This window comes from Mustela putorius, unplaced genomic scaffold (assembly GCF_011764305.1).
Source record: "Mustela putorius furo isolate JIRA1106 unplaced genomic scaffold, ASM1176430v1.1 tig00003845_pilon_pilon_pilon, whole genome shotgun sequence".
Classification (NCBI taxonomy): domain Eukaryota; kingdom Metazoa; phylum Chordata; class Mammalia; order Carnivora; family Mustelidae; genus Mustela; species Mustela putorius.
In genome coordinates, this window is record NW_025421998.1 from 89330980 (window position 1) to 89354004 (window position 23025).

The 23025-nt window shown below is 38.5% G+C and overlaps 1 protein-coding gene across 3 annotated transcripts in view; it reads left to right on the forward strand.

Annotated features, from left to right (window-relative positions):
• Positions 1-23025, forward strand: part of NUP205 (nucleoporin 205) — an 82668-nt gene that overhangs the window by 34371 nt on the left and 25272 nt on the right. For all 3 annotated transcript variants that reach the window (XM_004741702.3, XM_013050115.2, XM_045063012.1), the window contains 15 exons: positions 753-852; positions 1281-1418; positions 2525-2714; positions 3842-3962; positions 5912-5993; positions 6254-6418; positions 6721-6845; positions 10476-10590; positions 12677-12826; positions 13404-13475; positions 13845-14002; positions 14749-14829; positions 16053-16244; positions 16787-17054; positions 17145-17243. In XM_004741702.3, the coding sequence (XP_004741759.1) occupies positions 753-852; positions 1281-1418; positions 2525-2714; positions 3842-3962; positions 5912-5993; positions 6254-6418; positions 6721-6845; positions 10476-10590; positions 12677-12826; positions 13404-13475; positions 13845-14002; positions 14749-14829; positions 16053-16244; positions 16787-17054; positions 17145-17243 (2056 nt within the window). The remainder of the gene's footprint in view (positions 1-752; positions 853-1280; positions 1419-2524; positions 2715-3841; positions 3963-5911; positions 5994-6253; positions 6419-6720; positions 6846-10475; positions 10591-12676; positions 12827-13403; positions 13476-13844; positions 14003-14748; positions 14830-16052; positions 16245-16786; positions 17055-17144; positions 17244-23025) is intronic.

Sequence of the window (23025 nt, forward strand, 5' to 3'; positions counted from 1 at the left end):
TGTATTTCTCAATCCTAAAATCCATTCTTATGTGGTGATAAGCCTTTTTTATTTAAATAAATGATCTTGAAATTTTTGGAAAATATAGCTAAGTGGACAATTTTAAAATAATAATTTTTAAAAAATCACTGTATAGTCCCAATTCCCAAACTCCGTCTTGATAAAATTATATGCAGTGGAAATGGTTTTAAAATGATGATTAAAAAAAACACCCTATCTATATTTAGCAAACTCCGCCTTCATAAATTCTATATGATGGATTTTTTAAAATAAAGTTTTAATTTTACTGTCTATACTGTTGTGTATATTTTTCCTTTGGCATAAATATTTTTACTTGTTACACGGCTTTAAAAAACATTTTTTAACAGAAAGGTGTTAATGGGGCCATTAGGGGGCAAGCCCAGCAGTGACTGAGTCCTCTTCACTTTTTTGGCTAGGGCCGTAAGGTAGAATACTGGTCTGGGAATAGAAGTCCAGGCCTTGTATTTCCAGTACCTTTGCTACCAAGTTTTATGGTTTTGGGGAAGTTACTCATGCTTTGAGCTTCATTTGTTTCCTCTGTGAAATAAGGGTGATTAGATGATGTCTCAGAACCTTTACAGCTGGGATTTTTAGAGAAAATAGGAAGTATTTGACACGTCAGAGAAGGGGCTTCTTCATGTTCTGGAGAAAAGTGGGAGGAATGGAAAGCCTCGCAAGGCTATCACCTTGGACTGTTTTATTGTTACTGTCACGTTTATTTCTTTCTGTAGTGGGAAGTTGCTGAGGTTGTTTTGGAGGTGTTTTATAAATTGCTCAGAGATTATGAGCCTCAACTGGAAGATTTTGTAGACCAGTTTGTGGAATTACAAGGTAATTTAATTCTGTCACTTTCCAATAAGCTGTCAGCTATTTGTAAAGCTATTTGTAATTTATAAATTATAAGATACAAATTATTTCTAAGTTTGTGAATTAGGTTAGAATGTAATCTTTTTTGTTACATTACTTTAGTTATTTTCATTGTTCTGAGCAAGAGAAAATAAAGTAAAATTTTGCTGAATGAAAGATAACACTGCCTTACAGATTCTTGGATAGTTAACATGTTATAGGTAACTAACTGCTCTGAGCAAAACAGCCCTTTTGGAAATTATAGCTGTATATAGTTTGTGTCCTTGTCTCTATATTGAACCTTGCCCGTTTAGATGCCATTTAATTTACAAGTTTCATACATTTCATATAAACCAAGGATCTGACAAAAATACTAACTGTTCGTCTTTTGGATTGTGTTGTGTTCTATTTAGGAGAAGAAATCATAGCCTACAAGCCACCAGGATTTAGTCTCATGTATCATCTTCTGAATGAGTCACCAATGTTGGAGCTTGCCCTTAGTTTACTGGAAGAAGGTGTTAAGCAGCTGGATACCTATGCCCCTTTCCCTGGTATGTGCCTGAATGTCTTAATGTCATGAAAACAGTTCTCATATTTTTATTTTTTTGTAAGCAGAGGGTTTGAAAGAGATGATTTCTGAAGTTCTTTTTCACTGTGAGATTATTCATAGGTGTTTCCAGTGAGTCATGCAATGAAAGCATATTAAAAGTGAAAGTACAGTACACTATCACTGTGTCTCATTGCATGGTTTTTTTAATCAGTAGTTATAATCATGTTTCTTTCACTTTAATATCTGTAACATGCCTAAATATAAATCTAATGTACTTTTTGTTTTCTTGTCCATATAGTTTTTGTAAAGGTACTTAATTGGTGGTTCATAGTGTTCAGTAAGTTTTATTCAAAATCATTACTGCTGCTAATTATCATGATTTATTGAGTGCTTAATATTCATTTGGTGCTTTTAAAAGCACATTTAACACATTTAATCTGTACAAAAGCCCTCTTACTAGATACTGTTATTTCTGGTTTGCAAATAAGGAAATTGATGCAACAAAGTGGTTTCGTATCTTTCCACAGTAAGTTGTGGCTCTGATTTGAACCTAGGCAGTTTGGCTCCAGAGTCCATGTATTTTAAATTTGAATGGTGGGATTGCAGATGATCCTGTTCAAATTCTGTTTATTTATTTACACATTTTCTGCAGTGAGTATGTATTACTCGAATCAGTTTCTCAGTCTTGGTGCCATTGACATCTTGGGCCATGAAATTCTTTGTTGTGGGGATTGTCCTGTGCACTGTAGGCCTCTAACCACTAGATGCCTGTAGAACTTTCCCAGTTGTGACAACGAAAAGTATCTCTAGGTCTTGCTACGTGTCCCATTGGGCCTAAATCACCCCCCAGTCTCGGAACCATTTCTCCAAATAGTTAAGGAAGAACTAAGGGAAAGTGACTGAGAAGCCACTGCATACGGGGATTCTTAAGTTAACGGTAATTACCGTGAATTGGCATGGGTGAGTAGTTGTATGAAGTTGCTGCTGCAAGTGAACATTTGAGGGCTTTTTAAGTCCAGAACTTGTCCCTTAGCTTGTTTTCCTAAGAACTGTGCATTTCTAAGGTTCATGTAGAACTTTCTAACTTGAGTTTGTGTTTTTTTGTAGGGAAGAAACACTTGGAGAAGGCAGTACAGCATTGCCTTGCACTTCTCAATCTGACTCTGCAAAAGGAAAATCTCTTTATGGATCTTCTAAGAGAGAGTCAGCTGGCTCTAATCGTCTCTCCTTTAGAACAACTGTTACAGGGAATCAATCCCAGAACTAAGAAGGCTGATAATGTGGTGAATATTGCCAGGTAAGTTACAATTGTAGGTAGAAAAATGATGAAATAAATCACGTGGGCATTCTATCTTTGATTTCCAAATCTGGTAAGCTCCTTCATTCATTACTTGGTGGGTGGGGGGCTCATTTTGTTCTTGCTTTCTTTAGTCCTTCTTATTTTAATTACTCTGACCTTTATGGTTTCTTTTTTTCTTTCTAATGGGTTCCACATCCTAAACATTTCTGAGTATAAAATGACATTATCTTAATATTGTTTGTCTCCTTGAGGGGAACCCTCTCACACTGTTGGTGGGAATACAAACTGATGCAGCCACTCTGGGAAACAGTATGGAGCTTCCTCAAAAAGTTAAAAAATAGAGCTACCCTATGACCCAGCAATTGAACTAGTAGGTATTTATTCAAAGGATACAAATACAATGACTCGAAGGGGCACATGAACCCCAATCTTTATAATTGCATTGTCCATAATAGCTGAACAGTAGAAGGGCTGAAACAAAACAGATAAGTGTAGGGGAAGGGAAGGAAAAATAAAACAAGATGAAAATGAAGAGAGAGGCAAACCACGAGAGATGCTCAACTCCAGGAAACAATATAATATTACATATTATATTATATATACTATATATCACTATAAATATATAGTTTTTTTCCTTTAGGGAAGTTGGAAGTTTGGCGGTTAGGAGCTAGGAAGAAAACTTCTCACGTATACATCCTAGCTTCCAGTGGTTTTCTTGGCAGTGTTGTTCTGTGACTTGTAGAGGCATCACCCTGATTGCTGTCTTCAGCTTCACATGGTGTTCTCCCTGTGTGTGTGTCTGTTTTGAATCCCCCCCCCCTAATTTTAATAAGCCATCATTGGACTAGGGCTGCATGTAGTCTGTAATGACTTCACCTTAACTTGATTGACTATGTCTGCAAAGACCCTGTTTCCAAATAAGGTCACTGTGGGTTTGGATATCGTGATTGAATTTTGGAGGAATGCTATTCAACCCACAACAGACTGCATCTAGTTAGAACGGAAACCTTTATCTCATTTACCCAGGAGTGCTCTATGCCCCGGTTCTACATGTTCCTTGTTGAGAGGTGTGAAAAGCCAAAAGTTTCGTCACATTGTTCCTCAAATGTTTTTTTGCTTTAAAGATACCTGTATCATGGCAATACTAATCCGGAATTGGCTTTTGAAAGTGCCAAGATCCTCTGCTGTATCTCTTGCAACTCCAATATTCAGATAAAATTGGTTGGAGATTTCACACATGACCAGGTAACTGCTTTTGTTGTTGTTACTTCTTTTGGTACATTCTGAGTGCATATGGAAGTCACAGTGTCTGTGGAGGACTCTTACTCGTGTTTATGAAAAAATTCTTTGAGAGTAAGTGTATGTGTATATGATGGTGAAAACCTATCCGTGTCCTGGGCTGTGATTTGTGTTTGAAGAGTGTACCATCCACAGTGATGCTGCAGACGCTGTGGTGTGTGCCTGGCAGGCGGAGTGAGACTCTTGCTCCTTTGAGTACATTAAGGGGATAAGGTTTCTAGTGTAGCTTCTGCTTGTGTTTGCATCCTTTGTTTCACTCTGTCGGTCACTCTGACTCTAGTCTGAGCTTGTGCAGTTGTGAATGTGTCTCACTATTGAGTTGTCTACTGTTGTGGTTTTCTGGTAACTTCCATTTGTGTCACTTCATCTGATATTGCACTTTAGACAGTTTTCAGATGCTATTCTGTTAAACTGATTTATAATCTCTTTCTGTCCTGGATAACTCGTTTCTATGCTGAATAGCTACCTTTGGGGAATTTGCTGCTTTTTCCCCCTCTTTATAAGCATTTGTCCCCTTGTATCTTCACATTAGAAAGCACTACTTTAGCTAGTTGAATTTTGTTGTGTACTCCTTGGTAGCTGAATTTTGTTATGTACAGTTTTTTTTTTTTTTAAAGATTTTATTTATTTATTTGACAGAACGAGATCACAAGTAGGCAGAGAGGCAGCAGAGAGAGAGAGGAGGAAGCAGGCTCCCCGCCAAATGGAGAGCCCGATGCTTGACTTGATCCCAGGACCCTGAGATCATGACCTGAGCCAAAGGCAGAGGCTTAACCCACTGAGCCACCCAGGCGCCCTGTACAGTGTTTTAAAAGAGGAACTCTTGGGGTGACAGAGTGGCTCAGTTGGTTGGGTGTCTGAGTGTTCGTTTTGGCTCAGGTCATGATTTCACAGTCCTGAGATCAAGCCCCATGTCAGACTCTGTGCTCAGTGGGGAGATTCTCTTTCTCCTTCTCCTCTGTCCCTCCGCTGCTCATTCACTCTCTCTTTTTCTCTCAAATAAATAAAATTGTTAAAAAACAAAACTGAGACTCCTCGGGCCTTTTGGATGGGACAGATATTCATTTTGTATCACTCTTCCTCATACTGCAAGACTCTTAGCATCCCTGGTCCCCTGCCACTGTCTGTCAGTAATAATCTTTAGTTGTGACAACTCAGAATGCCCCCATATATTTCGAAGTGCCATCTGGAGTGGCAGTGCCACCCAGGTTGAGAACCACTGTCTGATCTAGCTTTTGGATAAGGTTCTTGAAAACTACATGATAGGGAGGATTGTATTGTTGTCAGAATCCTCCTTTGTTGGGCTAATAATCAGTGTATAACCCACATACTGAACTAAAGTTCCATTAATCAATTGTAACAAACCCCACAAAAACTATATGAGAGGAGATGTGGAAAGTGAGGGTTCTTAGCTCATTCATATACATTTGAGTATGAATTATTATTACCAATTTTAATATCCTGCTCGAGTCCTCGAGGAGACTGGGTAATGTCTAATCTCTCAGCCCAGCCCAGAAACAAATTCTAAAGAGAGAAGGTGAGAATTTTATTTTGTATTTTAGTTAAGATCTCATAGTCTTGGGTATACAATGAGGAGGTCATCAGATGGCAATTTAATGTTATTTTTTAAAACTGGTTTGATATTTTGGGAAAGGAAATTAGGGAAGCGAGTTTTGAAACCAATAAAAAATATTTGTTTCTTTGTTTCTATAGAGAGCTAACTTATGGCAATTTAAGGAATTGCATTTCCTATTAAAAGTGAAATTGAAACCTAAATACTTAGAGATTTGCCTTTTTTCTTTATAAACAAGTGTCTATAAAGAAATGTATCATAGTTTCTCTGATATTTAAGAAGTTTATAACTTGTCTTTTAAAAAATCTTTATATGATCCCAGGGTGTAAGTCAGAAGCTGATGGCTGGATTTGTGGAGTGTTTGGATAGTGAAGACACAGAAGAATTTGTACGTCTAGAAGAGGGTATGTCTTCTAACATGTATTGTTTTTTCACTCTGTATAAATAATATAAAGAAAACTGTTAACTGTCTGTTGGTGATAAAAGAGAAGTTTGAGAATTTGCTAGCACAAACATGTAAGGCTTTAAACAAATCTGCATTCTAATGGCAGATGAAGTGAACTTAAAGAGAACATGGAGGTTTGGAATACAAGCTTTATATATTTAAACTTTTCTTGACCTTTTTATTGTTTTGTAACTTTGTGTCATGAATTTCCACATTAAGGATCAGAACTTGAAAAGAAATTAGCTGGAATCCGTCATGAAACAAGAATCCACATCTTGAATCTTCTCATCACCTCTCTGGAACGTAACCCCCCCAACCTTGCTCTCTACCTTCTGGGCTTTGAACTGAAGAAACCTGTCAGTACTACAAACCTGCAAGATCCAGGTATAGCCAGAGGACACGTAGACATTGATTTCTGTTCATCTTTATGTAGCTAAGTGGTCATTCGTTGAATTCTGGGCTCATGGGATAATTCACTGGCAGTGAGAGGTCAGATGGTAGATAAGTCTTTAGAAATTAGATCTAAGTCAACAAATTAAGCCTTGGAGAATTTAATTTTCTACGGCATTATTTGAAAGTGTGTTTACAGTGGAGCATATATTTGTGGAGTTTAATATTTATAAAAGGATTTTTAGGCTTTTAATGCAAAAATTTGAAAAGCTGAGTTTCTTCTTGGTTTCTCGTAGGAGTGTTGGGTTGCCCTCGGACGTGCCTTCACGCCATTTTAAACATCTTGGAGAAGGGAACTGAAGGGAGAACAGGCCCAGTAGCAGTGAGAGAATCTCCTCAACTCGCTGAACTGTGTTACCAGGTATACAGAAGGCTGTATTTAATAGCAATTAGTAGGAGAGATTTAAGAAATGCTTGAATATATCACAGATCTGGAAGTATAACAGTAAGACTTGAGTTGTGAGTTTGGCTTGTCTTTCATTTATAGATAAAATCCGTGGAGCACAAACCCCAAGAACCTATAGATGTATAGATCTTACATGTTGCTCCCTTGAGAAATGAGGGAAATTAGTTTTTTGAGATGGATTTTGACCCGGTAGTGTAGAAAGTATCCAGTGGTGCTGTTTCAAATTGTTTCTTTTTGGTGAAGACAGTAGTGGATTTGGGTCAGAAGACCTCTGATTCTCATCTCTGTCCCTTAACGAGCTACGTCAGCTTGGGCGTGGCGCGGAACTTGTCTGTGTGTGTCTGTGTGTGCGGTGGGCTATTGTGGGACTTAGCTGAGAATGTAGGACTGTGGGTGAAAGCGCTGTTTAAGAACCGCGTGACTCCAGCACTGGAGCCAAACGTAAGGTGGTGGAAAGTCACATTAGTGCCAAGTTGAAACTGTCCTGAGAGCTTCTGTTTTGCCTTTGTTCACTTACGATTATTTCTCATCTTACTCATTTTGTGTTTGAAAAACTAGGCTCTTTAAGGTGTGACTCGTTTCTTAATTTCAGTAGCACCCTTGATTCACGTTTTCAGAGTAAGAAAGGCATTGTTGGCTTCTAGTGACCTGGAGATTTTTCTTCATTATGCTCCCATTTTTCTTTTTGTAGTTCTTTACAATTTTCTTCTGTCCTCTAGCTATCCAAATAGTCCTTCACTGTGAGTCCTGTGAGGAAGACCTGTAAGCTTGGTCTCCCTCAGAATCAAAATGGGGGAACGAACTTGATGTGCATTTTAGCAGTGCTCTAGAATTCGACATATTTATGTAGAAGTAGTTGATAGGCTCGATCTAAAGGAGTTAGGCTAAAGGTTAAAGGAGGCTAGAGGAGTTAGGCAGGTGAAGTAAGTGAACAGAGCCAGATTTAAGACAGAGGTGGGGAGAGGGCAGTGGGGGAAAGTCTGACAGACCGGAAAGCAGAAGCGCTGCTACTCAGCTCCGCTGATTTTCACCACATCAGAGTGCGGGCCCTGGTTCACCCAGATGCTCTGGTTTGTATCCACCGTCCTGACCAACGAAAATGTGTCTATCCCAGCGGTCTGCCAGCTTCTTACAGCTGCTCTGTGACTTCACTACTCAAACTGGGGTCCAGCCTCATCAGCCGGCCCCGCTCAGGAGCTTGTTAGTGCCGAAGCTCGGGTCCCGCTCCAGACTGCTGAGTCAGAATCTGCACTGAACCAAGGAGCACTGCTCCATTTTTAATGGAAGATGCTTCCTTCCCCCATAGGTTTATACTTTATCCTGCTTCCCTTGTAGCAAAGGGAAGAGTTTGGACCTTCCTGATATCTTCGTCATCTAGCAGTACAAGGCCTTCTGGATGAAGAAGTTGAGACTGAGCCTGTTCCTTTGTGCTCCCTCTGAGGATGGAGATTTTTCCTGCCTTGTCCTGGGAACTGGGGAGGTTATTGGGCACACGCTTGTAGAATGGCTTGTAGTGTTTCGGGAACTCACTTGCTGTGTCCTTCCTCCGACAGTGTGACCTCTCCCACATCTTTGAGCATCTGTTCTTGTATCTTCTCAGTAGAGAAGATCTTGTATCTTCCCTGCTGAGCAGAGAGCCTGATGCAGGGTCTCAATCCCAGAACCCTGAGATCATCTTCTCAAGTGGCCACATAATATGGATAACTGATTTTGTTTTGTTTGGAGAAGTTCAGTATTAGCTTCTCAAATGCTTATTTGTTTATAGAGTACCAAAAGTAACATCACAGCTATCTGGAAGACCAGTGTACATCTGCAACCGCACAATTCAAGTTTTACCTTGTGTTATTTTTAGTTTTTTTCCTTGTGTAGACATGGTTTGTGTAGTTCTTTCTGCTGACAGCTTGCTGCACTGCTGCAGTGTAAATTACCTGTAGACTGTTGCCGGGTTCTTTGCTCTAGCCGGCACCTTCAGAACTTTTTGTATTTCTCTCTCTCTTTTTTTTTTAAGATTTTTTTTTAAAGATTTTATTTATGTATTTGACAGAGAGAGGGAACACAAGCAGGGGGAGTGGGAGAGGAAGAAGCAGGCTTCCTGCTGACCAGGGAGCCCAGTGTGGGCTTGATTTCAGGACCCTGGGATCAGGACCTGAACCGAAGGTAGATGCTTGACTGAGCCATGCAGGTGTCCCTGTTCTTCTGTATTTTTCTTTTTATTTATTTATTTACTTCTAAAATTTTTTATTTATTCATTTTTTTAAAAGATTTTATTTATTTATTTGACAGACAGAGATCACAAGTAGGCAGAGAGGCAGGCAGAGAGAGAGGAGGAAGCAGGCTCCCTGCTGAGCAGAGAGCCCGATGTGAGGCTCGATCCCAGGACCCTGAGATCATGACCTGAGCCGAAGGCAGAGGCTTAACCCACTGAGCCACCTAGGTGCCCCCTCTTCTGTATTTTTCTTAAGAATATAAGGACAGACATGGATTTATAGTTGATTGTCATTACTGGTTTTATAAATTCACAATGAACACCGAATTGGTGAATATTGAGTCATTGCTCCTAGGGAAAACTTAGTGTTAAGCCTGTAAGCCTTGGATCCCGGCAACCAATAATTCAATAACCTGGTTAGATATGTGTTTCTGTTAAAAGACACTTTACTTAATACATATCATTGATTCGTTAGCATTGAACTCAAGGCGAGTAGCACTACAGCTCATGCCTGAATGAAGCTTACCTAACACCTGTATTTTCTCTGTAAGGCACGTCCTAGCCTTCTTGTACTTAGGAACACTTACTTCAGCCCTATGCTTGGGGGCTATTTTAAATAGCGAAATCACAAAATATGAAAAACAGGCACAAAATAGGAAAAACAGATCACATACAATATATAGAAAGGACAGCTGTTACAACATTAAAGCTGAAATCAGGACAGAGCATTGCCTTCTTCGGCCTCAGCTGACACTGTGCAAGGTGTTATTTAATCTGCATCTTCTTTCTATTTTTTTTTAAATTGCTTCAATTCTGGTAAATTTTTTATCTTCCTGAGAGTCAGATAAATTAAGTACAGTTTTTAGAAGTTACTTCGAGTATTTTGCTATTAATAATAATTGAAGGGGTGCCTGGGTGGCTCAGTGGTTTAAGCCTCTGCCTTTGGCTAAGGTCGTGGTCTCGGGGTCCTGGGATCGAGCCCCACATCGGGCCCTCTGTTCGGCGAGGAGCCTGCTTCCCCTTCTCTCTCTGCCTGCTGCTCTGCCTACTTGTGATCTCTCTCTCTCTTTCAAATAAAAAAATAAAAATCTTTTAAAAATAATAACTAAAATACTAAACTTAACGGTGTGTATTAACAAACACTTAGGCTGACTCCAAGATTAGCTCTGTAGTGATGTCATCAGCACTCTCAGTTATATTCCAGTATGTTGTCTTGCGTCGGCTTCCCTACAACTGCTTGTACCTGAGCATGTGTTTTATGTGTATTTATCTATTTTGCTTGAGTTACCGATGGGTGTTAGTTTCTGGTTCACCTTTTACCTTAAAATATTGAACACACAGAAAATGACCTGGGGCTTTGCGCATCTCTAACCCTTCAGGTGATCTATCAGTTGTGCGCCTGCTCGGACACTTCCGGTCCCACCATGAGGTACTTGAGAACCAGCCAGGACTTTTTATTTTCTCAGTTGCAACATTTACCTTTCTCTAACAAAGGTAGGACATTATTTTCCCATACCATTAATATCTAATTTGTCAAGCCCTTGTTGCCTGGTTTTGTTTGTACAGTGTTGGTGGTGGGGGTAGCTGTTACAGTATTTGTGGAATTCTGCTTTCATTTTGTTACTTTGCTTCTTTGTTACTTTGGATTGCTTCTGTAATTGTTCTCGAGAAGCCTCATGTTCTAGCTGCTGGCATAAAATTATTTAAAAATAGCTTGCCAGGGATAGAGTTTATCCTTGTTCTACCAAATAAAAATTTTTTTTGTTGAAGAGATAAGAAAGTACTTATATAAGATGATTCTGGAAATTCAGATTTTTCTGAGTGAAGGTGTTTAATTACAATATATTGTTTTACTTTTGTTTCTTGTGTATATATTGAAACCAATTCAGGTCTTGACATGAGAAATGGAAAACTCAGTATGGTGGAAAACCATAGGGGAGTTTATTGATGGGGCCAACACAATCCCACGCTACCTGTGTTTTATAGGATTCTACTTTATATAATTTTCTTTTTGATCATTTTGTAACAATTTTCTTAATTCATATTATATCTAGGTAGTGTAGTCTGTGGAGTTTTTTTTAAGATTATTTAGCATCATCTTTATGTTTTGGGAAATACAAGCTCACAGATTGCATAATAAATTCTTATTACTAGGAATTATCAGCTACTAATCTACTTTTTAGAGTGATGGTTCGAGAGGCCCTGGGGAATTACCTAATAGCAAAATATTTTTCACTTCATTTTCCTATTAAGCATGTCTTATTTTTAGTCCTAAGATTTTGTTTATATAACAAGCTTTTTAAGAAGCCTTCTTTTCTATCTAATTAGGAAGAAAATTAATGTCTTATCTATTACTGTATCTGTCTTTTTAAAAGTGAATCTAGTTTTGCCTGTTGGCAGTAGAGCTGGTGGCAGTAGTAGTATTTGGTGTATTTTAAAGATTTTATTTATTTATTTGAGGGAGAGAGAGAGAGATCACAAGTGGGCAGAGAGGCAGGCAGAGAGAGGGGGAAGCAGGCTCCCTGCCGAGCAGAGAGCCCAATGCGAGGCTCGATCCCAGGACCTTAGATCATGACCTGAGCTGAAGGCAGAGGCTTAACCCACTGAGTCACCCAGGTGCCCCTGGTGTATTTTATATTTATACTTTTAGAAATTAAGACTTTAGATCAGGCATATTAAGAATATTGGATTCAAAAGCTTTAAGTGATTCCCAATCCTAATTATATAGTTTCATTTTTGTTCTTGTTTCTGGAAAGGTTTTAGTATGCCCAGAGTAGGGAGGGGCTCAGTCCTTCTTGATAGCAGCTTTCCTCGTGGCTGGCAGGACATTGTGAAATTTGTCTCATCTTCTTGGTGTCAAGAAAAAGGCCCCCCCCCCTTTTCTTGATGAACTTGAGAGCCCCTTGCTCTTGGAGACCTTGAGTGGCTCCACAGCATATCTTGGATAGTGTCTACATGAACTTGGTGTTCTTGATGAGGTGCCTGTCATGGCTGGGCCTCAGCTTTCTCATGTTCTTGGTCACCCTGTGGCCCCTATTGAGGCCCACAGCCATAGGATGGCTCAGGGCCATGGCTGTAGCTCTTGAGTCACTGCTATGGTGTAAAGATGAATGCTAATTCTGTGTTAAATCAGGTGGCCTTGATTATATCAAGAGATATAAAATTATGAGTTATATATTTGTTTTAGAAAATAAAAGTCAAACTGTATGTTAGGGCTTTTTTTTATAAGTTATATATTTGAGAATTAATTTTTTTCAAGTATGAAGTTCCATATTAATGTCCAAATAGGACGGACTTATAATTCTGTAGATCTCTGTAAAGTTCTGGTAATGGAAGCTTGATTATCTTGTATTCTTCATTTGCTTTGGCTTATCTTTTATAGACATATACTTGTTTATTTTTTCTCTCTTAGCCATCTGTTTTGCTTTTTTAATTTCCTTAGAGTGATAAATTATTATGATGGCAGGTTTCAGAAGTTACTGACTGTGTTACGTCGAAACATACCTGATGAGTTACAGAATTTAGGTCTGTTACGATCCTGTGTTACTACTCTGAAACCAAATCTCTATGTAACTTGCAGAGTATGAAATGTCTATGCTGAACCAGATGTCATGGCTAATGAAAACTGCCTCCATAGAACTAAGGGTAACTTCTCTGAATCGTCAACGGTCACATACCCAGAGGCTCCTGCACCTCTTACTGGATGACATGCCCGTGAAACCGTACTCAGGTCAGTGTGTATGCGTTGGCATTTGTTTTATTGTGCTGCTGACTGGTCTGTGTGAATGTGAGCACAACGGTCTTGTGCTTAGCATGTAATTGTAGACCAAATAAGTTCTTCTGTCTTTAGAATTTTCTTCCTTAAAACACAGAATTTTTAAGTCATCCCATAATTGTCATTTTATTATTGTTTGAAGCATCTATTTTCTGCTATATTCATATCCACAAATATTCAGTGGAGTGTGTCACACTGAGCCAGCATGACCCATGATATTTTAATGTGTCTTATGCATGCAAATTAAGCATAAGCTTTTCTAATCATCTCACTGGCATGATTGGGTCCTGCCTCTTTGGGAGTTCTGATTATCCTCTTTACAATTGTGAAGTGGATCTCCTAGGAACGGAAAGAATTAGATGAATGTTGTTGGTAAGTTCTCATTATCTCTGCATTTCAATTATCCTTTTGCAGAGGACTCTTTGACCTAGCAGCAGTGACCTAGAAAAGAAATACTTTGTTTGTTATTTCCAAATAAATGTTACAAGTGTGTTGTTCTTTTCCTAATCTGCTATTATTGATGCTCTAACAGATGGTGAAGGAGGAATAGAAGATGAAAATAGGTCTGTCTCTGGGTTCCTTCACTTTGACACTGCTACAAAAGGTAAAGCCCTTTGAATCTGTAACGACTTTATAGGTATATATTAAATTGCTTAAAAATTTAGAAGGTAATTATTACTCCTGTATCTGCAAATTCTGAACTGGTATAGAAGAGTGGATTATTTGCCACAGAAAAGTGGAAAGGATTATTTGCCATTCAGAAATATTTTTTTTAAAACTAGGATGAATGAATGGAAAAAATGTTCTTGTAAATGGGTATATTAGAAATAAAGTCAAATTTAGATTTCAACCCTGTCTTCTGTTGCTGGACTTGTTGAACATAGCACAGCCTTTGTGCGTGAGCTGAGTACAATGGTTTGTTCTTCTCCTGATGGTCCCAAGTAAAACTGAACTACTTTTATTTTTTTTCTAGTACGTCGAAAAATTTTAAGTATTCTTGACTCGATTGACTTCAGTCAGGAGATCCCTGAACCTTTGCAGTTAGATTTCTTTGATCGGGCCCAGATCGAACAAGTTATTGCTAACTGTGAACACAAGAATTTACGGGGACAGACAGTCTGCAATGTCAAGGTGAGGATTAGTCTGAAGTGTGTGCAGTATCAAGTGCTTCTGACTTTGAGTCATCGGAGAAAAATAGAGCTATACAGTTGTTTTCTGATAAGGATTTTGGTTCATTGGGCTGCGGTTTTCATTTTTCAAATAGCTGAGAAATGAAACTGAATAAGCCACACTAACTTTACCTCTTTTTTTTTTTTAAGATTTTATTTATTTATTTGACAGAGAGAGATCACAAGTAGGCAGAGATGCAGGCAGAGATGCAGGCAGAGATGCAGGCAGAGGGAGAGGGAGGGGAGAAGCAGGCTCCCCGCTGAGCAGAGAGTCCAATGCGGGGCTTGATCCCAGGACCCTGAGATCACGATCTGAGCTGAGGGCAGAGGCTTAACCCACTGAGCCACCCAGGCGCCCCCTAACTTGACCTCTTCAAAAGGTTTCCCATCACCTTCCTGAGAGCAGTCATGCTGCCCAGCTGTGAAATGGTTTTAGCTATTTAATTCTCTACCAGGTGAATGTTAATGGCCTCACTAGTAGGAAGAAGATATCCAAGGGCATTTGCATGAACTGATCTGCTACAGAGGCTCTTTGGTAGCACTTAGTAATGTAAGGGATATCTAAAGTTTGTAACTAGAAACTAGACAGTGCCACTTGAAGATGGTATCCAAAACTTTTCCCTCTAGGGCTGTTTATAGTAATTGCTAAAGGTATTGTTCTGTCAGTGTCTGCAGTGGTCTGATTTTTCTCTTTTCTCAATTCTATAGCTTCTCCATAGGGTTCTGGTAGCAGAAGTAAATGCCCTTCAGGGTATGGCAGCCATAGGCCAGCGACCTCTGCTAATGGAGGTAAGCCTTGTTGAGTATTTGTTAGTTTTAACCTTTTTTAATGACTTAATTGCCAGTTTTAAAACAAAACAGTAAATTGACTTGTAGTTGATTAATAAGTAAACTATTTAAAATTAAACATTCATGGAATCTTTCATTTTGATTTTAAAACTTTGATACTCTAAACTGAAGTTAACATCTGGATGCCAGAGGGAATAACATCTTTTTCTGCTATACTAGTTAAGGATTTGCAGCCTGTCCATATTGCGTATTAGACTTCCCTTGCTCTCTGTCATTTAGGGAAGAGAAAGTCATTTGTCATCACAGGTGGGGAGGAATGGGTAAGAGGTCAGGTGGGAAGAATCATGTATATGGACACACTGCTGGTTAGGCCAAAGCAAGAGGCAAAGAAATAAAATACGTGTCAGGGAAACATGCCCTTGACCTTGAGTTATAGGCAACTCTGGTGCTCCACAGTAAGTGTAAGTAGATAATACAAAGAGAAGATGGAGTTAAAAAGCTCATTTCTACCCATACTGCCTCAGCTTTTTGACGTGTACGTGGAAGGTTTCCCAAGTATACTGTAAGTGTATTCAGAGGAACAGACAGAGTTAAAAATAGGACTCCACTGAGACTCAGCCTAGCTCAGCTGGAGGAGTGTGCAACTTGGTCTCAGGGTCATGAAGTTTGGGCCCCACGTTGGGTATAGAGATTACTAAAAAAGATAAATGAACTGAGGGTTGCTGGAGGGTAGAGGGGAGGAAGGATGGGGTAACTGCGTGATGGACATTAAGGAGGATATGGGTTGTAATGAGCCCTGGGTATCACATAAGGCTGATGAATCACAGACCTGTACCTATGAAACCAGTAATACACTGTATGTGAATTAATTGAATTTAAATTACAAAAATATTTAAAATAAAATAATTTTAAAAAGATAAATAAATTTTATTTTTTTAAAAGACTTTATTTATTTGAGAAACACCCTCAAGCATGAGTGGGGGCGAGGCAGAGGGAGAGGAAGAAGGAGAAGCAGACTCCCCTCCGCGTGAGGACTTTGATGTGGGGCCTGATCCCAGGACCCCAAGATCATGACCTGAGCTGAAATTAGACATTTAACCAACTGAGCCACCCAGGTGCCCCAATAAGAAAAAAAAAAGAAAAGAAAAGAAAAAAGGACTCTGGTTGGTAAAAGTATCATTTGCCCATGCAGTAACCTTGTGATTCAATTTCTGTGGCTTTAGGAAATCAGCACTATACTTCAGTATGTGGTAGGAAGAAACAAATTGCTGCAGTGTCTTCATGCAAAACGGCATGTGTTAGAGTCATGGAGGCAGCTGGTAGAAATCATACTGACAGCTTGTCCCCAGGACCTCATTCAGGCAGAGGATCGACAACTGATTATTCGTGATATTTTACAAGACGTACATGACAAGGTAACATACTTCCTAAATTGCTTCCTAAACTTTCTTACTTCATAATTACTTCCTATATTGCTGAACAAATATTCGTACACCATCTGAACACAGTTTGCCACCATCCTTTTCTGTCTCCTTTTCTATTAGGAATGAATAGAGTTGCACACCGCCATTGCTAAGACTTCCCTTGAAAAAGGCATCTGTACAGTTGTGGCTCTCAACCCAAGTGTCTATCAGAATTATCTAGGGAGCTTTTTAAAGATACACAGGGATAGATCCCACCCCGGACATTCTGGATGGGCCACTGGTTATGAGGCCATTTACGTGAATGTACATTAAAAAACCTAAGGAATGTTGATAGGAATCCCTTCTGGTTAGGAACACGTGTTTACCAGCTTCGTGTTTCAATTTCTTTCTATATTTTAGTTTTTGTTTTCTTTGAACAGTGCCATTCCATTCTTACATTCTTATGGTAGTTGAAAAGCTAAATGCATGTAAAGCCTGCTAATGACTGTAGCTAAAAGCAGAGTCCTCACTCTGATTTGTCTTTCTGCTTTAAGATACTGGATGACGAAGCAGCCCAGGAGTTAATGCCCGTGGTGGCAGGTGCTGTGTTCACCCTGACTGCTCACCTAAGCCAAGCCGTTCGCACGGAACAGAAACAACCATTAGTCTTGGGATCTGGAGAGACTCATTGTGCTTTTATGCTTGATAGTTCTTTCGCCTCCCCTCCTCCAGCAGAGAACCCAGTGGTGGGTTTTGCTTCTATTGGAGATTCTTCGCTTCACATCATATTGAAGAAGCTCTTGGACTTCATTTTGAAGACAGGTTTTTTTCGTCTAAAGTTCTTATAAATTATATTTTTATGTTTGTTTTAACTTTAATCTGAAGAAAGGTTTTTACTATATATCTCCTTAGGTGGCGGATTCCAGCGAGTGAGGACACACCTCTATGGCTCTCTGTTGTATTACTTGCAGATCGCCCAAAGACCAGATGAACCAGACACATTAGAAGCAGGTAGAACTGGATAGATTTCTCATCTTTTCTGTTTTAGTGATTGGTTACCTTAAATTAAAAAAAAAATCCCTTTTCCATCCCTTGGCGAAGCAAATCTTTAATGAGTCTTTATGGAATCATTAAAGGTCTGCGCTAAAGTCAAGGAAGAATGTTTAATTTTCTAAAATTAAGAAGATAGTACATGAGTACTATCTTCTCATAATAGCCTGGGTGGCTCAGTGGGTTAAAGCCTCTGCTTTCGGCTCAGGTCGTGATCCCGGGGTCCTGGGATCAAGCCCTGCATCGTGCTATCTGCTCAGCGGGGAGCCTGCTTCCTCCTCTCTCTCTTTCTCTCTCTCTCTCTCTCTGCCTCCTTGTGATCTCTGTCTGTCAAATAAATTAAAAAAGAAATCTTTATAAAAAACAAACAAACTCTCAGATACCACTTTAGCTTATATATATTTTTAACTCCCTCTATTGTCTCTGGTCCCACTGAACAATACGTGATACTTAGTGTATCCATGTCTTTCTTCCTTTTGCAGTACATCACAGTGCACATCTAGTTGAATCTTTTCTTTTTTTTTTTTTAAAGATTATTTATTTGACAGAGAGAGCGCACAAGTGCACAAGCAGGGGGAGTGGCAGGCAGAGGGAGAAGCAGACCCCCCGCTGAGCAGGGAGCCTGACAGGACCCCGGGATCATGACCTGAGCTGAAGGCAGCTGCTTAACTGACTGAGCTACCCAGGTGCCTGTAGTTGAAGCCTTTTCAAATGACTATGTTGTTCTGTAATATGGAAACATTTATTTCCCTACTTGGATTATGGCACTTCTGTTGTTTCTGATTTTTTACTGTCACAAAAGTGCTACATCAGATATTCTTTTATATGCCTGTGTATTTTTCTCGAAGAATCCTTCATGGTAAAATTTCCATGTGAAAGAGTGTGCACATATTTATTTTAGTAGATTCTACCAAATGGCCTTTTCCTATATGAAGTCTCATCAGTAGTGCACATGTGTCTTTGTATTAATGTGACCATGTGACACACGGAGTGCACATGTGTCTTTGTACTAATGTGACCAAGAAGTAGCATTTCTTGGTCAAATGTAACGCCTGTTTCAAATATTGATAAATTCCACTTTCTAAAATATTAGCATTTTTAATTAAGAGTAATAACGTGGACTCTTCGATCTCCGAATATGAAAAATGTTTTTAACAATTCAGCAGATGAGTATATAATACTCTATACCAGGGTTATCCTGCTATTTAAGAACTTGCCATAAGCACCTTTTGATAATGGACTCCTGGTACCCTGCTAAGAACGGTTATAAGTATTTGCTATTTTGTACACAGATTTTTAAAAGCCACTTTGTGTGTAAGACCCAGATTATCTCATATTACTCTTTACTGGCTATATATTTTTACATATCTTTCTTAGAAAGATAGATAATAACCAAATGATGTGTTTATGGAAATGCCTTATTCAAAAAATGCACAAAAATATTTTTAAAGTCATTAAATAATAGTTCAGAGAAGTTTTTTAAGCAAATAGGAACTTTTATAAAGAGAGACAGTAATGATGGAGCTTCCACTCCCTACTCCTCTCCCCCAGCACGTCACCCCCATGTTTCTCTTGTCTAAAATTTTTTAATATTCTATTTAGTAGAACTATGGCGAAATCTCCACATAACCACTAGGTGGCACGCCAACTTGCTTTTTATAAAAGGCATGATTATCAAGATGTTAAAAGTAGTGTGGCCACAAAAGAAAATTCTCCTTTGTTTTTAATTTTCAAATGATCTGTTTTTAATTTCATCCCTTAGTTTTTTTTTTTTTAACCACTTAATTGCTGCTAATTTTGACTTATTTTATTTTTATTTTTTATTTTTATTTCTTTTTTTTAATATTTTATTTATTTATTTGTCAGAGAGAGAGAGAGAGAAAGTGAGAGAGGGAATATAAGCAGAGCGAGTGGGAGAGGAGAAGCAGGCTTGCCGGTGAACAGGGAGCCCAATGTGGGGCTTTATCCTAGGACCCTGGGATCATGACCCTGGGATCATGAGCTGAAGGCAGATGCTTAATGACTGAGCCACTGAGGCAGCCCTATTTTGACTTATTTTAAATAGCAGAATATTTTATTCCGTAGATACTAGAGTTTTAAAGTTTCAAATTAGGTATATTAAATTCAGGGGTGCCTGATTAGCTCAGTCGGTTGAGCATCCAACTCTTGATTTAGCTGAGGTCTTGATCTCAGGGTCTTCATTTTAAGCCCCACATTGGGCTCCATCCTGAGCATGGAGCCTACTAAAAAAAGAAAAAGAAGAATTAAATTCAATAAATATTTATTGAGGACATGTGTGTATACATATATTTTGACACTGTATCTATTTTCTTTTTTGTTTTAAAACAAAAACTGATTAAAAAAAAAAGATTTTATTTATTTGTGAGAGAGAGAGAGAGCGAACACAAGCAGGGGGAGCAGCAGAGGGAGAGGGAAAAGCAGGCTCCCTGTTGAGTAGGGGGCCCAATGTGGGGCCCGATCCCAGGATCCTGGGATCACGACCTGAGTCAAAGGCAGATGCTTAACCAACTGAGCCACCCAGGCATCTTCCAGAAACTGATGTTTTAATATCTGTATACTTATTTTTCCATACCATTTTCACTTTACTTATTTATTGATTGATTGTTTAAAGAGTTTATTTATTTTAGAGAGAGATAGCACACCTGCAAGCAGAAGAAGGGGTGCAGGGAGAGGGAGAGAGAGAATCTCTAGCACACTCTACACTGAGCACCTAGCCCAGCATGGCGATCGTGACCTGAGTTGAAACCGGAGGGCTGGACAGTTAACTGAATGAGCACTCAGGTGCCCTTACTTTATTTTTAACATAGCTATATATACAGGATACTGGGCAGTTATTTTCCCTGTTTTGTGTAAAAGGAATCTTATTTACATGGACTAAATGACTTGTTTGTCTGTAATAGATCTGAGATTAGAATTCGGCTTTCTCAATCTGTAATAGAATGTTCCTTCTCCCGACCAGAGCATCTCACATCTTCATCTTTTTTGTTGTTGTTGTCTTTTTGCAATTTGTAATTTTTTCCTTTTAATTTGATAGATAATATCTGCCAGCAATGTATTTGTAGCTCACTTTTTTTTTTTTTTAAAAGATTTTATTTATTTGACAGAGATCACAAGTAGGCAGAAAGGCAGGCAGGCAGAGACAGAGGAGGAAGCAGGCTCCCCGCTGAGCAGAGAGCCTGATGTGGGACTCCATCCCAGGACCCTAGGTTCATGACCTGAGCTGAAGGCAGAGGCTTTAACCCACTGAGCCACCCAGGTGCCCCTGTAGCTCATGTTTTAAGTGACTAATTTCTAGTGTGTAAAGAGCACCTATAAATCAATAACCCAGTAGAAAAAATGGACAAGGGATAGGAACATATAGTTTAGGGAAAAAGGAATTCAGATGGCTCTTAAGTATATAGTTAGCTTTCTGAAAATCCCTACAGGTAGATTTCATCACCTCGAGCTGTCAGTGCAGATCTGGGGAGGAACAAAACCATACGTTCTCTGAGTGAATTCTTACATGTCTTCTTATACGGAAGATTCTTAGATGTTTTTCCAGTTAAGAACATGGTAGTGAAAATATGACATTGCTTTTGCATGTGTAATCCCTAGGGGTTAGTTGACAAGAGTTGACATCGTGACTATCTCTCTTTGTATTCTTTTCACCTTTTATGTTCTTTTTTTACCAGTGACCACTAGGAGAAAATATGGATAATTTGACCAGAGCCTAAATGTTTAATAGGAGGCACCATTGTTATATTCCTAATTTCTTTTTTGGTTTGTTTCCTAAACTCTAGTATTATAAAAATACTTTCCATTTAAATACAGATTGATAATTACAAAGATAACACATTTTTAGCACTTTTTTTTTTATCAGGTTAATGTTTTCAGTAGAAGTTTATTTATAAAATTATGCTAACACTTCAGAGTAGAGAGTGTAGTATATCTGCCTTAGTTTTATCTCCATGAGATTAGCCCTGTTTGAATGTTCTATTGTAATCTCAGTAAAATGGATTATATTGCTTTTAAAACAAGTTAATAACTTTTCATTTTCTAGGAGCTTATCATTCAACTTGATAAGCTGATTGGTACAGCTATATGGAAGATGTTGGTTCAGTTACTTAATTTTGAAAGTGTTTAAATTGTTACAATCTTAAACACTTTATTATAAGCTTTTCTCATGTGTTCTTTATTTTTTAAAGATTTATTTATTTGAGAAAGAGCACGTGCGTGCATGCTCATGTGTGGGGGGGTGGTGGCAGAGAGAGAGAATCTTCAAGCAGACTCCCCACTGAGTGCAGAGCCCAACACAAGGCTTGATCTCATAAGCCATGAAATCATGACCTGAGCCGAAATCAAGAATTGGACACTCAACTGACTGAGCCTCCCAGGCACCCCATGTTCTCATAGTTTTAAATTGGCTTTTCTTTTCTCTTAATTTTGACAAGTTAATGATACTCAGTTTTATACTTTATTTATAAGTAATCATTAGAAATTTTCATAAGAATAAGGAATTTTCTGTTCTGCTCATAATTCTTTGGGGGCTTTTGTAACTTTTGAGCAAGAATATTATTCTTTGTGAAACCATAATATCAATTCATCTTTTGTAAAAAAGGGTTTAGAAAAGACAATCTATTGCCATTATTAAATTTTTTAGACTCCTTTGGTGAGATTCTCAGTTTTTATGATCTAGGCATTAGTGGGATCTGGTATTATAGTATAAATACATGTATAATTCATAAAATAGTGGGACTAAAAGGATTTCATAGAGAATCATACCTGCTATTGACTCTGTTCTTTTGAGTCTGATTCCAATAAGAGACTTAAAAACACTAGCTGCAGCTATATGTGTATGTATTGTAGTTACGTGTAGGCTCTTTGCTTGATGTGAATTTAGATGTCCATTTCTCATTTGTTCGTTTAGAACCTGGGCTGCCTGGGTGGCTCAGTTTGTTAAGTGACTGACTCTTGATTTTGACTCAGGTCATGATCTCAGGGTTGTGAGATGGAGCCCTGTTTTGTGCTCTAAGCTGGGCATGGAGCCTTCTTAAGATTCTCTCCCTTTTCTTCTGCCCCCATAATTCACACACATGGGCATGCATTCTCTCTCTGTCTCTCAAAAAAAAGACCAAAAAAATCAAACCTGAGAACCTGACTAAAAGTTAATAATCAGGCATTTAGAAACCATTTTTAGCTTTTAGTTTTTATTTCAAAATACATACTGAATGTAGGAAGTTTAGAACATACTAATAAATAAGAGGAAGAAGAGGTCACACATTTTACCCTGCTAAGAACTACCACAAGATTTTGGTTAGAGTCAGCCATCATTTTGTACTTATTTATAATTTCCCTTTTCTCTCCACTCAATATTTTATGAACTTTTTTCTTAAGTAATGTTTTTAATAGCTCTGTACATTTTATCACTTAGAAAATACTGTAATTTATTTAGCTTACCCATTTTTGGACATTAGGATCATTTCCAGTTTTTCGTAATACAAATAAAAATCAGTAATCGTTTGGTGGGGTTGGTTATTTTTAATCTAAGAAGCAGAAAATACTAATTGGGTTCTTGTTTTCATAAGGATTATATTCTAGTAGAAATGACAATATATGTACTTATAAAAGAGGAAGTGTTAAATTGGATGATATGGTCCAGATGCCAGCAAACTTTTTCTGTAAAGGGCCAGATAGTAAGTATTTTAGGCTTGCAAGCCATATGCTCTGTGTTGCAGCTACTCAA